The sequence below is a fragment of the Neopelma chrysocephalum genome, unplaced genomic scaffold, assembly GCF_003984885.1.
Source record: "Neopelma chrysocephalum unplaced genomic scaffold, ASM398488v2 Primary Assembly neopelma1_97, whole genome shotgun sequence".
Taxonomy (NCBI): domain Eukaryota; kingdom Metazoa; phylum Chordata; class Aves; order Passeriformes; family Pipridae; genus Neopelma; species Neopelma chrysocephalum.
This window is the reverse complement of record NW_020897760.1, coordinates 3815956-3832734: the sequence shown is the minus strand read 5'-3', so window position 1 is coordinate 3832734 and position 16779 is coordinate 3815956. Positions and strand designations below refer to the sequence as shown.

Here is a 16779-nt window from a genome sequence, read left to right as displayed (position 1 = left end):
TCAAAATTGATCCTGTTCTATACTGTTCTCCAAAGATGAAAAACTTCTCTTACCACTTCAATAATTTAAAAAAAAAAATTTAAAAAATTAAGGTAATTGATACAAACCAAAGCTTTCTTTTTTGCAGTTTGCATCCAGGTCTTGTATAGCATTAAAAAAAAAAGACTGTTAGTCTGGAAGAAGACCTTGATGAGACTAGACTGTAATGAGATGCCATTTTCAGGACAGTTTTCCTGGTTTCTTTGTGAGTTAGTTTTATTCAGCTGTCCCAGTGGTCTGGAGACAGAACTTTCATCAAAACTTCAGATTACTCTTACGTCTAAGGGCAGGATATTAAGAGCTGCTCCATTCTGTTCCTACCTGCAACTGGTAGAGTAATAAGTGATCTACACAAAGGTTTTGGTGAAAGAGATTGGTTTTAGAAGTCTATCTATGGTTCAGCAATATACTGAAAGCACTGATTTTATACAAGTTCAATGAGAAATCCATGACTAGCAGGGGTTTGGATTCCATGGCAAGTGTTGACTGTCCATAACCCCTCTTTTCTCACAGATCAGCTGCCTATTGTTCTACTGCAATTGCTCTGAAGCCCAAATACCAGGGGTTTTTGCTTCACTTTTCTGTTTTCAAATGGCAGCCAGTGTAAACCTTGCATTATGCTTTCCTCTTACTTGTTTTGCAGGCCTGATCTGGGTCACATCTGTTAGAGGCATGTGTGAACAGATCCAGTGTTTGTGTCTTACCATACCCAGGTCCAGATGGATTTATTTTAAAAATATTTGTTAATGCCATTAAGTCTGACTAGCAGAACAGAGCTTAGGTAAATTCTTATTTCTTAGAACTTCATTTTTTGTAATTTTATGAGTTGTAGAGGTATTTTTTTATCTATGAGCTGGGTATGAAAAAGTAGAAGCTGGCTGTTAGAGCATCCACTCTTCCTCCTCCTGTCCATCAGCCTTGGTATCTTTTTAAGATAGATAGTTGGCCTGAATCTTCAAGGATCTTCAAGTAGATTTTGATCTGTTAAAATCAAACCTAAATGTTGCCTCATTCTGATTCTTTTGAGTACTGTGCCAAAATGTATGAATTCCTTCTTGAAGTATAAAGACAATGGACTCCTAAAGAAATGCTTAAGTGTGAATCTTAATGCGCAGAGATTATGATATTGCTAAATGTTGGATTTGAAGTGAAATGATTCAGCACAGATTCAGGACAAATTTATTGGCAATTAATTCAAAATTGCAAAACAAGTTAATAGAAAAATATTAGTGTGGCAAGATAATATTTTAAATTTACTTATGTCATCTCATTAAATAAATGTTGAATAAAAATGTTTGAAAATGCTGAACTGTAAATGAAATAACATTGGATTGAATAGTTTTCAATTATGATGGAAGAACATGTTAATGTACAACCTGGCAGGTAACTGCTTCCACAGGAATGCTTGGAACCAGCTGAATATTCATTTCTCACTACCAGCTTTTTCAATGGATTACTCCATACTTTGGTTTGCATGAAGTGTACAATGTGTTTTCAATTATTCAACTACGGTCCAGTTTCTAACACGGAGCATATATCCTGGCAAGATGGTTTTGTCTTTCTCAGGCATGTGTTAGTTGTGAGATCTAGTCTCTGACTCATTTTCCACAAAATGCTCCTGTCAGGAAGGTTTCTAAAATGCTGTGATTATGCTGTTATTGTCACTAGATACTTTTACACAAGTCCTTGTAAATTTGATGACTATTTTTTTAATAAGGTGCTTCAGGGGTTTTTGCCTCGCTTTTCTGTTTTCTAATACATTCAATTTTATGTTTGAAATCCACCACTGCTCCCCAGGGGATTGAAGGGATGCTGGAAGACACTGATTCAACAAATCTGCTTTGAACTGTATTAATTCTCTTACATAACAATGAGAGAGAGTTGAAATCTCAATGTAGTCTTAGTGACTGGTCTTTATAATAAGCCAATCCAAATCTGGGATTTAAAGAGCCACATGACTTTACAGAAAGTCTGTAGGGAAAACATCACTTTATGGCTAATATATTGATGAAACAAGATGTTTTGCTCTCTTTTTGCACTCTCACTGAATGCTAGTGTTTTAAGGACCAAAATTGTATTCCTAAGTAAGCTTTTTTCATTTCTTGCCTCTGTAAATACCTGCCCTATCTTTTTCTCAGTCTCAGACACTTCCCTCTGTTTTGAATGGAGCGGTGGAAGAGCATTTAGTTAACCTGTCATGAACTTTTTTCCCCTTCATACCTCTTGAAGTCTTGAAGTATTTCACTGGCTTCACTTCTAATCATCTTGACTAATTTTTTCTCTCCATACATATCCAATTCCAGTTATGCCAAGTTTCTCTCACATCATTTGTATTGATGAAAATCTACCTTCTTTGTGTTTGTTTTTTTTTTTTCCTGTAAATTTTCTTTACTAAACTACTTTCTTTTGAGGAATAGCCAGTGTATAGGAAACTTTCTATTTAATAGCCAACCTTTGTGCTTGCTCTGGAAGGTGTCATAAGCTAGCCCTAATGTGCTAGGTGATACAACAGCACATTCACAGTCACTGCTTCCTAGTCATTCCTGTTCTTTCAGCCCAGAGCAACCAAGTCAGGAAGACAGTACTTTTAAATTGAAAAGAGGACTTGATCAGAAGCTGTATAGTAAATGGTTCGCTGCTGGTGCAAGCCCCAACTCCCCATCTTTCTGATCAGCATCTTCAGTCCTGTGAACAGCGTGGCATTGGCTGGGAGATCAGGAGTGTCTCTGTGGAAAGAGAATAGGTCTGAGTTTCATCTTGGCTCTGATTATGTCTTCTGTCCTTTCTGGAATAAGAGAATCAAAGTGATTGGTCTTTACCGTTTTGAAACTGTACCTCCATACCTCTTATCTTGATAAGCAAGATTACAGGGTAATTCTTTGTCTCGCAGATTTCTGCCTGGCACTGAGGCCCACTGTTGGCTGGGACTGGTAGCAGGGGTAGCTCTCGTTCCCAGAGTTCATCATGAGAGTCCCTCATTCCTGCCAGTGACGTCTGGGCCATTGCCTTGGTGCCAATATCACCAGAACCAATCTTTTACTGCTGCCAAGCCAAGAGACATCACAGTTCTGACATATAATACACAGGTTCCCACACATAATATATCAGTCCAGCAGCCACAGAGATGCCTGTTTATCTCTTTAGTCCCTTCCAAAAAGTACTTTGTGCCAGTATTGTCAGCCTCAAAGGCAGCTGTATCGATGGCTCATTGTAATGTATTTAAACTATGGGATTTCCAGAGTAGCTAGCAGTCCAAGAAAACAAGTAATCATAAAACCTTAGTTGCTTTGCACCTGTTCTGTTAAAGTACTTGTGACTGAACTGTATTCAAATTACATAGATAAAAGCTACATTTTTTTTTAAATAATGCTTTTTTAATAAAAAAACTCCACACTTAAGTGCCAGTGTGGTGCTACTTAAGCTAGTTTCTTCCTACACACAGAGGTAGCAATGCCGGTTGTGTGAATTGGTATTTTATTTTTGCTTTTTAAAGTGTTTTAGACATAGTGCAGTTGTGTATTATGTCAGTACTAGAAGCTTCCACATTTCTGCCATGTTTCAAGAGCAGTCATGCAATGTACTCTGAGAACTTAGTGCTTTTAGTTCAATCTCAATGTATCATACTTTTTTCACTTGGGACTTTGCACTATAATTTCTTTTTCTTTTAGGTTTCATAATAAATTAGGTATTGCAAGCACTGGGAATAAGCTTTTTAAAAGTACTTCCTCTCATGTTTCCCATATGGTGGTACTTGTTCTATCCAGTGGAAATCTGTGGGAGAGCCTCAGGAGAGAGTTATTTCATTTTGAATGACTGAAAGGCTCTGACCATCTGACTTCAAAGGCATTTGGGGCTACAACCCTTGAAGGGAAAATTCTGACAATACCTTAGCTAATGTAATTTTTGTTTTGACTGGATTTTACTTTGTTCCACTGTATTTATTCCCCCTAAAATTTGTGGTCAGATTGAAGCACTAGCAGAATGATTCCCACCTTTAGTTGTATGTTTGTAAAGCTTCTAGCAGTGCAAGACTGAGCTCAGGGGCAGATCTTAGGTGGGAAGCGTAGTATTGTGATTAAGTTGATGTAATTTCTTTTCTAGCAGTAGCCGTGTTAGTGTGTCTGGGTGCAGTGATCCTTCTGCTTGGATTGTAAGCCAGGACATCTTGTGCAGCCCTCACTTTCCTATAGGTGCGCTTACACAGATGGAATGAGGATTCTCTGGGATGAAGAAATGTCCTGTGCTCTATTGCTGGAGAGCTGTCAGCCATGAACCACTGTAGTACATTGTGCTAATAACGGTATGCTTTCTTTTTGTGCAGGGATCAGCTGGCTTACCTGGAGAAACTGGACCATCTGGAAGCCTGGGTGAAAAGGTAGAATAATGTGTCTGACTTCTCAGCAGCAAAAATCAGCTTTGAAAACCATTTTAGTGATAAAATACTGGTGAGAGATCATTTAGTGACCACTGTTAGTGCTGATATTCCTGTAGCTATTTCAGTGCACAGGGGTGTAATAAATGGTAATCCAAATGCCGTTATTTGAGGTATGTGTCTGATAAACTTAGATTTTACTTCACAGTTAATTTAGACCTGATAGATTTGGCATTTAGATTTGATATATTATGTCAGCTAATTTACTATTCACTGCTATTGATTCAGAGAAACTGGCATACATCATACTTGTTTTATACAGTAGTCACTGGTTTTGCACTGCTACATAATGAAGACAAAAGTAGAAAGGTAAAACTTGACTGTATGCGTTAAATGAGTAAAAAAGATAAGATTGTTAGTTTTGTCTGCTGTGCAATAACAGTTGTGTTTATGAAAGCAAAGTTTGGCAGACTTAATGTGACTAGAACAGTATAAATAGCTTAAGCATATTTAACGTGGTTTTATTTAGGTGAAGTATTTTAAAACTGAAAAACAGGAAACTATTACTGCACTGCATGTCAGCTTCAATTATGATAAAAACATAATTGTTTGTCAGAATGATCCAGCGCCATTTGTATTTCTTTCCTGCAGGGCTGAATTATTTCACCTAGACTGGTGTCTGCTATTTAGATATTTTATTGAGAAAGTCTTAATATAATATTAGAATTTTCATGGAAATCTGATTATAATTTATATAATCTGTGAAAGGAAATAAATCAGTGGAAAACACTGCTTGTTAAAACTAAAATTTAGACAAGTCTCATATGGTTTTAATCATAATATCATCCTTCCATGTCAAAGGATTCTTGTTCTTTAAAATTACACTTGGCCCACCAAACATTACCTTGTGATACTGCTGCTAGTTTAGCTAGGAGGGAAAAGGCAGCAAAAGACTAATTTGTCATCAGCAAATGGAAGGAAGCTTTTTCATGGTGCAATAATTGTTGCCACTGCTATTGCTATTTCTGTAGAATTTACTGTTTCTCTTTCATGGATTAAGTAGTACAAGGTAAACATGCTATGTGAATTTAAAAGACATATTTCCAGCATAATTACAGTATGCAACATAAAATATAGTGTTATCGCTATGTCATGTGTACTATATGCAATATGTACTAAAATGCACTCTTTTGAGGATAATCTACAGCTAAGTCTGATATTTAGGCTGGATGTCACATGATTAAAAGATGAAAAAGTATGTAAGACAAGAAAGAGACCCTTCCTGTCTCCCCTACTCCAATTGCTTTTGTAGCTGCTGAAGGGCTGGCTTTGCTTTTAGATCTGTGCTTTCCTAACACATACTGAAAAAAGGAGGGAGAGAGGAACAAATTTTTTTTTTTTCTATGCGGTCCTGAATTTTATAGATTAAGGGACATAACTAATATGATGCACCCAACAGAGAGAAAAAATGAATCTGCTAGCAGCTGTTCTCAGAGACTGATGTAGTACCAAATCTCTTCTTCAGTCTTCTGCGGAAAGGGGAGACAGAGAAACTCAGTTTTGTAATATTTTCAAAATATGGATGGGCTTGTAGGAGGAAGGAGTGCAGAAATTTAAAATAAAAGGTAAAAAAGGTCTCTGCACTGTTTATGAAGGGCAGTCCCTGAACCAACAGTGTTATGCACTGCCAGGTATACTCAGTGGATATGGAACAAGTCAAGAAAAGAGCATTCATTGTTATTTTTTCTTATTTTTTGTTCCATTTTATTAAAGGGAGAGCGAGGCAGTCCAGGACCAGTAGGTCCTCCTGGAGAAAAAGGTGTCATGGTAAGTTACAAGTAATGTAGAATCCATAATTATGTTACTTATAAAAATACTTTACTCTTCAAAACAGTAATAAATTCTCACCATTCTGACAGTGCAAGCCTTATGGGAAAGAGTAGTATTTCTGATGCACAGTTCTTACAAGTTCCATTTGACAGCTTTATCCCCTCTATGGCAGTGATATTGCAAAGTGATCTGCTCAGTGAAACTGCATTTTATTATGTAAACAGCCTCACATAATCAATTAAAAGGAGGGAAAGTAAAATAACAATCTCCTGTGTAAACTGGGGTAACCCAGGTTATTCTAGTAGATAGACTAGTAACTAGCATCACCTCTAATTCTACTGCCCAGTACCCTTAACAGCTCTGGGTGCCACTCTTGTGGCAACAACAGCAGTTGTCCTAAATCAGTGTGCAGCACTTCATGCAGCATTGCCCAGCCCAGAGGCCACTGACATGTTAGTGTGGTGGGGTACAGAAGTGAAAGAGTGGACACATGTGCCCATTGTCACATCCATGTTGAAGTTCTCAACAAAAAGTACTTAGGGCTTGGTTTTGTGTTTGCTTGCAAGCACCGTGAGGGCTCCAGAATATATAGAGAACACTTAAAGATTTCACTGCAAGGAGGTGCCAGGGAGTTCGTATGCAATGTACTGCATCCTGTGCCAACTGACACTAACGAGGGATGAAATCTCAGTGGCCTTACACAGAAACTGCAGATGTGGGCCTGAGCATGGTGCAGTGGGTGATATTCTTGTCATAGAAATGGATATTATTACTGAATAATTGCAGTAATTACTCTTTGGACATCCACTGGCAAGGAAGGGATCAAGTGCCATCAGGCTGTGGACCAACTTAATGATCCATGCAGAGCCAGTGATTTTTGAAGCATTCTGTGCTTCATTAAATCTCTCTAATCTAGATTTATCTTCAACCGGCTGCTTTCAATCAAAAAAAATTTTATTAGGGAGATTAATAAATGTGGATTTATTAATATAGTATCCAGTCTAATAAGCTGCTTTTTTTCAACCATTACTAATGCTTATTGACATATGCAAATCCACTTAAGTCACAGCAGTGAGAACCTTTTGCAGTAGTAAGTCGTCACAGTCCTCAGACAAGAGTTGTTCTTGGCATTTGGTCTTGGCCAGTTCCACCCACAACAGGATGTGTCTACTTTCTGTTCCCACTGTCACAGCCTTCATGAGAGGATTTTGAAATTCATTTAGAACTCAGCATCTTCTGTTTCAGTACATCCCTGCCAGCTAGTGCCTGTGTGTGGGAAAACTTCTTAGGTTGCTTTAATGATTATTGGGATATATCCAAATAAGTATCTAGTTTTTAAACAAAATTTTGGGTATAAATTTTGCAAGATTAAATATGTTATTAACTTAGCTCCAGTTTTTCAGGTAAATAACTGGATTTATTATTGTTGTTATAATAACAATTTTGATAAAAGTGTTCTGTCTTTTTTCTATGTCTGTTTTAATTCTAGGGCTATCCAGGACCCCCAGGAGGCCCTGGACCTGTGGGGCCAGAGGGATTACCTGTAGGTATAGAGTGGTGCTTTGGTTGACATAAAATGTACTTTTTTCAAATTGTCCTTTTGCTCTGCTGAAGTTAAGAATGGTTTCTAATTTGTACTGCAGTCTATAAAACCATCATGAACATTTACCCATCCAGACACAAAGTCTGTTCACCTGCTCTTTATCAGGATGATTCATGAGAGTCAGGAAAAGTGATTATGTCATTTACTCATCCATTTAAAAATCACTCAGTTGAGACAAGTAGGGGAATAGAATTTTTAAGGATTGGGAATAATTGCATAACATTATTTTAATTCATTGATGCCAAGTATAATTTAAAGATATTCATTATGTGTTTGATTTCCTTATTAATCAAAATAACTATATTCAAATTTTCTGTGTATAATTGTTATAATTTGTCTACCATGAGTCTTCAGTACAGATAAAAACTGAACCTTTTAATTTTCATGGTTTTCAACACAACATTGCTGAAATACAAGTATCCCTCAGAAATCTTAGGATATAAACAGAAGTAATTTATCCAACAGTGACATCATGATTTTTAGTCAGAACAAAGTTACAGAGTCTTTTATTTAGATTTTTCTAGATAAGTTGTACTGACACAATTAATTGAACTGTGAGTAAAAGTGATTGATTTGTATTCATTGCATTGATTGTTGCTCAAGGTGCACGAACCTTGTAATTTTCAGAAATCTGTGTTTAGAAGACAATGAGTAATAAGTTTGTTTGATATGTAGGGATCTTCAGGGGCACGAGGACCATCAGGGCCGCAAGGACCTAAGGGAAGAAGGGTAAGCAATATTGCTCTTCCGTGTTACTTAGAGCAGAGAGTAGTGTGTTGCAAATATGAATCTGATATATAACCCACGTACAGTTGCTTCCTTTGAAGGTCATGGTTTATGCCTTTTGCCTCTATCCAGCATGACTGAGAATGTTTTATGAGAATGTCTCAGAACAGACCCAGGTCTTCAGGCTCTGAGAACAGGCTCCCACTGAAGCCACTGAGAATTTTGCCTGCTCTCAAGGTCAAAATATCAGACCCAAAGTGGAATCTCACATAAGGAAAATATCTGAGGTGCCTTGAAACCTGGGGCTTTTCGTCACTGGATTCAGAGAGAGAAATGTCACATCTCTGAGCTCTGTGTGGCAGGACTTAGAAAAATGCATACCACAGTCACATACAGAAGTTAAATGGAAGCATATGGAAATTCCCCTTCATTGTGTACAGAAACTAGAACGTATCTCGTCTTCACAGCTGCAATCTGTGGGAAGTCTAAGAAGCACTGACCCTCTACTTCTGCACTGTCACAGAGCAGAATTCCTTCACTTCATAAATTCTGGCCCTTTCAGCAATGTATTTGCATCCAAGATTACCCAGCAGCCTTACTTCTGTCTGAGAGTATCCAGCTGTTCACTCTCTAGTACTCTTAGGAGTTCTGGCCAGCTGACGGCAGGCTGTCTAGGAGTCTATGGAGTATCTCTCTCTCAAGGGATTTGAGGGAATATACCACTGAGCATAGTACTAGCACAGAGCTTCCTTAGCTCATACTTGAGATTTGATGCACTTAGCTGGAATTGTGTCGAAGGTTGGGTCCTTTTGTGATGCACACTTTATTTTTTAGTGTTAATCTCATGAAAACACAGAGGGAGAACACCATTTTATAGATATTTCAGTGGCAGAATGACACTCTGGGGGCGGGAATATCTGTATGTAAGAGAAGGAATTTCTCTCCAGGACCAGGAGGAAGAAATACATTAGTCAGGAAGACTGGCAGTGTAAGCAGCCATGAAGCCATTGTTACAAGAACAACAAAAAGCATGCTTGATAATGTGTGAGCTATACTACAATGTGAGAGATTAGTTCTGCTTTTAGTTCATACTATAATCTCAGACTAATACAACTGTAACTTTAAGTTTGAGAGGAAGAGATCCTGTATCATTAGGTTCGTTTCATGAGTGAGACCTAAGTAAAATTCCCAAAATATGCTAAAATTCTTAGCAGTTACTATTCTTCAAGTTGATGTTTGGTGTTTCAAAGATCAAAAGCAGTAATTTTTCTGCTCTTACTTTCCTGGAATTCAGCTCATGAAATTTAGTTTTAAAAACACAGATAAATGACTTAGTGAATGGCCATAAATCTGGGGTCAGGCAACAGCAACTTATGTCTCTAGCAGCTGGTAGGGTTGTCTATGCTTCAGTCTGTACTGGCATAAAGAACCTTGATTACCTAAGGACATCAGTGCTTAATTTTAATGGGAGATATCTTTTCTACTTTTCACAGCAGGGAATACAGAACGTAGAAAACTGTGTGCATTTCAGGGTTATGTGAAACAAGTATCCAGTGTGCTTGGTGGTATATCAATAGACAAATGTGTTTATCTAAATTGTTCAAAGGAAGTGAGACTAAATTGATGCCATTTTCTAATAATCTCCATGTCAACCACCAAAAAAGAGAAGTGCCTACATAGTGTGTTTATATTATTTTCACTCTTCTAGTATCTAGGAGACAAGATGAGAAAGAATAAAAAGAGTTAATTGGTGCTTTTTTTGCCTTCTTAGATGAACTTTTTCTCAGTTAATCATCCTAAAGTTTTCCATATAAAATATTCCATTTTAGAAACAAAGCTGAACCCATACCAAAGAAAAAATAGCAATCGTTTGGCAGCCTTACTCCCCAGCCCTGTTGCAACCTAATTTAAATAACAGCAGGCAAATTAAGTGTATCTCTCATTCTATACTACCTATAGTAAGAAATTATACAATGCAATTAATCTGTGCCCATAAGGAGTCACACCATACTATTTATAGGAATGTTACAGTGTGCTTTTGTTAGGATTTTAAATTGCCTTTCCCTTGTATTCCTGCCCTTTGTTCTGTGGCTGGCTAAAGGCAGGCATGACCCAGAGAATCATGCTGGTTTCTTCTACTTTATTTTCAATTCAAAGTTATATAGTAGAAGGTTGGTGTTTTAAATGGTAGACCTTTTCGCTTAATTATTAGTGATCAGATCAGTTGCCATGGGCTGTCAATGTGCACTCCTTTGAAATGGAGATCTATGTGACTAGCAGAAAGGTTTTGGTGTGTTATGTGTGTAACATAGACTGAGAATCTGTGCAGTCTCCTGGCAGGCCCATTTCTCAAGCTCCAAGCTATGACCCTCTTTATGATTAAAAGGAAGTCACAAGTGTTCAAAGAATTCATCTGGTAATTATTAATGATAGAAGATAAAACCTTGAGAGAAATATCTTTATTGCACAAATCTGTAAAATGAAAACATGTCTGTTTTCCTCCTTTAATATTTCATCTTGAGATTCCATTCCCTGATCAGCCCTATGGAGGATGCCCAAAGAGAAATGACAGGTCACTTATCTAAAAAGTCTGAGAAACACTAAAACTATCCTGCAACTGCTCAACTTAACACTCCTAATTTCCCCCTTCCTGTGTTGCCCTAGGTGATTCCTCCACAGCTCTTCCATGATCTTCTCTCCCCTTCTGCACTCCTCCAGCTTAATGACCTGTCCTCACTCCACCTCAGTTTCCTCTGGTCCCTTTCCCTCCTGTTTTTGAGACATTTCAGATCAGGGGACAATAAAACTGCTTAATCTTCTTGGATTTTCATCACAACCCATTTTGTGTGTGTTATAGGTAGCAGTTACAGAAAAAGTGCAGAGCGGTAACCTGAAACTAATTTGATCAAGATGTTCAACTTTCTTTTAAAATATGCTGTATAGTAATTCAATAATTGGGTTACACAATTACATAATCGTAATGTGAGCCCAATCTGAATGTTTTTATGAAGGCCTCCATCACTTTTGAAAACACCATTAGTGTTTTGGTTTTGATCTCTAAGCACATTGAAGTCACTAGGTTTTTTTCCACAGACTTCAGTATTCTTTGGCTTGGAACCTTTCTCTTTGAGTGGAGTGGAGCAGCTCAGTGTCATCTTCTGTAGCCTCTTTCCTCTAGCCCAAAAAAATGCCGGTAAACGTTCAGTCCTGGCTTATACCAAAACAAGAAAAGACACGCTAACCCAAGAGTTGACTCACAAAAGCTGTGTCCCAAACTACAGAGGTATCAAAAGTATTCAGACACCTTTTCCTGCCTCCTCTTTTTCCTTTTCTTATGGTTTGTGTTCCCTCGTGCTGGCCAGAAGTAGCAGTGGTGAAATACTGGCAGATGAGTTCTCATGGGGTATTTCTGCTCTTCCAGGGATTGTAATTATATACCAGCTCACAGGGAAGGCCTGTTCTTGAGAGGTTTCCGTTTCAGAAGAAAAGCCTAAATGATTTTGGATACACACTGTTCCTGAGTTACTAGTCAGCCATTTTCACTTTTTCTCCAGAGAGAATTGGATGGGTTCTCACCATATGTTCTGACAGAGGTTTTGATGTGGATCAGTAAATTCAAGTCAGATAGAACAAAATTCTGATATGTTTTTTCTCAAAATATTCTGGAGAGATATGGAAGTCACAGATATTTTTGCAGGGAAACTAATCTAAATTAAATCAGACATGCTTCCCAACGGTCATTTTGCAAGTCCCTATTACAACTCTCTGAAAATCAGTCCTGATTGCATGCCCTTCGCTATAAACCATGACCCAAGATGTAAGGTTCCCTACAACTCAGAAATGGACCATAAAAACACAGTTCATTTTCCTCTATGCACTGCCATAGTAGCGTACTAGTTCTCTCTGATGCCAGCTTAGCCCATATGTCACCAGGAAAGCTGTTATGTCTCATCCTCCCACTGCATACTGCTGTAAAGAGCTTGGCTCTGTCTTGATACTTATCTAGCTCTTCCCTTGAAGTGGTCATTGCTTTTAAGTTGTTATTAACTGGTTTTAATTTAATGTTACATAGCTAAACAGTCATGGGTTTTTTTAGAATTATGGAAATAACCTCCTAAGTCAGTGTGGATAAAATATTCTTTTCCATTTTGCATTTTCCTATTTAAGGATTTTTCATTTGTTTGTAAGAAATGAATATAGATTTGCAATCTTAAATAATATTTTCTGAATGTTTTGGCAATAATATTTGCTATATTGTGCTACAATAATATAACAGGTTATCTTTGTTCATCTATTGGTTATTAAAAAAAAATCAATTTACCAAAGATATTTTATTCTAACAATGGAGCAGTTCACAATCATAAATTGCTTTTAATCTTGTCTCAAACTGGTTTAATAATGGAAGAACTTTATCTGCTTGTTTTAAAGTCTTACTAGCAAGATGAATTTTTGCATGTACAATTTATAATATGCTAAAAAGCAAGCACTCCATATAAACAGTGCTCATCTAAATTCTTTTAAATATGTGTCTGTGGCATGCATACAAAGTGGATGAAAAAGGGAGCAGAAAATAACAGGCTGCAAGCTGGCTCCAACAGAGACTCTCAACATTTTGTCTACACACTTTTCAAAAAATCTTTCTTCCTAAATTCATAATTCAGCAAACAAGAAACTTATTTTATTCTTTGAAGCTTTATTTAACACTTAACATACAAAGAAAATTGGTCTTCATGCTACAAAAATGTTTCCCCTTTCCTAAAGTTTAAGTAGCATTTCCTTGATGGTAACCAAAAATAATGCATAATTAGTATTCCAAATCACTTGTTCAATACTCAGGGGCCAAGAGGTCCAGATGGTCCTCCAGGAGAACTGGGAACAGAAGGCATTAAGGTGAGTGCTTGCATTACTCAGTACTGTACAAAACACCAAGGTAGAAACAGATAACAGAAAACAAACAAACAAAAAACCAACCCAGCATGGCAAAAGCCATAGAGTTCCATTTAATGCAGAGATATGCAAATCCAGAGATTTGCAAATTTCTGCCTTTCCAGGTACTTCCTTATTATGGTGTGAGCCCATCTAAGCCTGAATCTGCACTTTCTGCAGTTACTCAGGGTTTAAACTGACAGCAACTGTATGCAGTTTATCTAGCAAATGCACATAGAATTCACACCTTGTTGGTTATTTATCAGGGAGAAAGAGGTGATCCAGGAAAGAAAGGAGTTCCTGGGCTCATTGTAAGTATCAGAGCCAATCTTTGTAGTAAGCTTTAACACAGTAACTACTAATTTCTAAGCTGTGTTTGGAAATTAGCTGAAGCCAGCATTATCTTTTGGTATTTCTCTTTGACCAGGGTAAAGCTGGAAATCCAGGAGAAAGGGGAGATAAAGGTGGACTTGTAAGTATGACATTAACTAGTACTTCTACCTAAAACACCCACAAAATCTCATACTTTGTTTGACACTCAGTTATGAGGAAGTTTGTCTACTTCAGAGCAGCTGGAAAACTCTAACAGTACAGTTTGCATTTATTCATAGAAAGAATCAGGGCCAGAAGTGAGAGCAAGTTTGACATGGTCTAGTCTGCTACAAGACCTGTGTTTTAATGGATGATGATCCACAGAATACAATACGATAGCAAATTGCAGCAGAAGAAATGGCCAATGTGGTTAATAGTGGGGTCTTATAAGTTTCTTTGGGCTTTTTTTTTTTAGTTTTATTGTAGTTTTAAGGATGACAGTCATTGTGACATAGGAAATTAATTATTTGATAGATTTTAGGTTAGATGTGTGCTGTCAATGTAGGGTTAAATGTACCAACATGTAAAATGTATATCACATGTATAGGAGAAAATTCCTCATTTTAGGGCTTCTTTCAATGGAAATCTAGTGTGTTCTGTTTGATGCTTTCTTTTACAAAGCAGGTTACCAGTCAGTCCAAATTGCACTGGATTTTCAGCAAAGAAAGAAGCAGGAAAACAGAAACAAAGCAGTAATAGTGGTGATTTTGTGCTGCAGTTGAGACTCAAAATGTTGGTTGTCACTATACTTCTCTTGCCTTTTCTGCTCAGATTTAGGAGCTTGTTGCCTGTCATCTTTGATACAATGGGTTTTCATTTCCTCTTCATTCATTAGAACTTTTAAATGTATTTATATATACAGAAATGAACAGAGCAAAACCTCATTAGATTGAAATTATGTAAAATAGTACATTGATTGCAAAGTACAAGATACTGCTCTGGTACTCCTTTAGCTACTGTTTCTAGAAGAGAGATAGAAATGCTATGAGAAAAGTTGAGCAGAGAGGAAAGTGGGCTGTGAACCTTACTGATTGTCTCAAATACAGCTTGTAGGGCAGTTTGCGCACACGAGCAGCACGTGGTTCTAAGGAGAATGACAAGGACCTGGTAAATGTTGGGTCAGCTGAGCTCCATGCATATGTAAAAGAAACTGAGGCAGGATTTATCCAGGGCTGCCTCACCTGCCACAGGATCTAGTGATGTCTCAGTGCATGTCAACCAGAAAAAAAGGCTGTACATATTTCTTGGATGTTCCTGTGTAAGTTATTGTGTAAGCAGAAATAAAAGGAAGTGGCTGTTCACATAATATGAAACAGCTTGTTTCCAATGATTTTTTTTTTAATTTATTTTAATCTTCCAGGGTTTGCTTGGGCCTCCCGGAACCACAGGAGACAGGGGACCATTGGGAGAGCCAGTAAGTTGATCCTTATGCCTGCTTAAAAGTTTTTTCCATGTATTATGTGAACTCCCTGGCAATTCAAGATCTCTTTTACCAAGATTCAGTATTGCCAGCTGTGGTTAGGAAGGAATTGTGGGGCAGTTGTTCCAAAACTGCAGAGCTAGAGTCTACCTCCCTTGCTTAGCATAGCTTGCTCGTAAGGAGACCTGTTAGTCATATTGGGAAGCACTGAAGTAAGGGATGTACGATATAAGAGAGCATGACAGAGTCTGGACCACAGTATTATGTGGCTTTACACCACAGTGTGGTAGACATCTTTGTTATGTATTGTGTAAATGTATGTGCCAATACAGATATTAGTGATATTTTTTTAGGCAAATATTAGGATAGTAATTCAGGAAGTCAGGAACCTCGACTATTTGTCAGGTTAAATTTTCTAGAAAAAAGAGTCTGCTATAATAAACCTCAGACATTCCTTTGCTGGATGGATTCTTGTTGTTATGTCAAAGCCATGCTCACTTTGATGTGGCTAATATTGCTACAGAAGATCATGCAGAATCTGCAACAAATCTATGTAATGTGCTGCAAGATATAGCCATGGCAGGAATAGTATTGCAGCACCATCTCTGGGGGTAAATCAGATTATATAAATACAGTGAAAGCATGTGTGCTGTCCTAGTGGGACTTGGGAGAAGGCTGCCATTTTATATTGCAGAAATCTAACAGAGTTGACAAAACTGTGTCTTTTCATTGCTTCTGGAAAGCAGTTTTGCACAATAAATGGTACAGAGTTAATTTAAATCTTGAAAGAGAACTGCTGATATAAATTATATTAATTTTAGGGTTTTTTTTCCCTAATGTTATTTCTACTAATCCATAGGCTGACATGCTTACAGCAGGTCATTGCACATTTGCGGGTATCGTTTATTGTATCTTATCTTCGTGTTGCAACATCTGAGAGACTTCCAATGCAAGGCTTATATGTCAAATTCTTGCCATTTTCTGGTCTCAAGTCTGAATTTTCTTCTCTCTAGAATGACCATCTGCCTTATCTGAACTAAGTGGTCTGCTCTTGAGCAGCCTACAATTCTGTTGTGCTCATCATCACGGAAACTATATAATTTCAGTGTCAAAAGCAAAAAATTTATTCTGTGAACAGGATACCATTTTTATCAAGTGGTGACAGAGTACAGTGTCTTCACAAAATGGTCTGTGGAGTTAGAAAGAAGTGATAAAATGACAGAAGATGTTGCAAAAGAAAACGCGTGGCTCTTTTTTCAGCTGCCTATCCAAGCAGCTTGATTTCATCTTCTGTCATCTGGTCACTACATGAAAGCCAGCTGCTGAGTTTTTCTGGCCCTTTCACGAGTTCCGCACAGAGCAGAAAACCCCTAATTGTTGGTGAAGGAGCAGAGAAATGTAAACAGTTAGAACTATTTTTATTAACAGGCTTGATCTAAGTTGCACTCAAACTTTATCTACCTGTCAGACATTTCAGTCAAATCCTTTGCA

At 37.6% G+C, this 16779-nt stretch overlaps 1 protein-coding gene across 1 annotated transcript in view; it reads left to right on the top strand.

The window, feature by feature from the left end:
* Window positions 1–16779, top strand: part of COL24A1 (collagen type XXIV alpha 1 chain) — a 133767-nt gene that overhangs the window by 80464 nt on the left and 36524 nt on the right. Inside the window, exons 28-35 of the mRNA XM_027694196.1 lie at window positions 4361–4414; window positions 6185–6238; window positions 7731–7784; window positions 8520–8573; window positions 13407–13460; window positions 13763–13807; window positions 13924–13968; window positions 15229–15282. Coding sequence (XP_027549997.1) covers window positions 4361–4414; window positions 6185–6238; window positions 7731–7784; window positions 8520–8573; window positions 13407–13460; window positions 13763–13807; window positions 13924–13968; window positions 15229–15282 — 414 coding nt within the window. The remainder of the gene's footprint in view (window positions 1–4360; window positions 4415–6184; window positions 6239–7730; window positions 7785–8519; window positions 8574–13406; window positions 13461–13762; window positions 13808–13923; window positions 13969–15228; window positions 15283–16779) is intronic.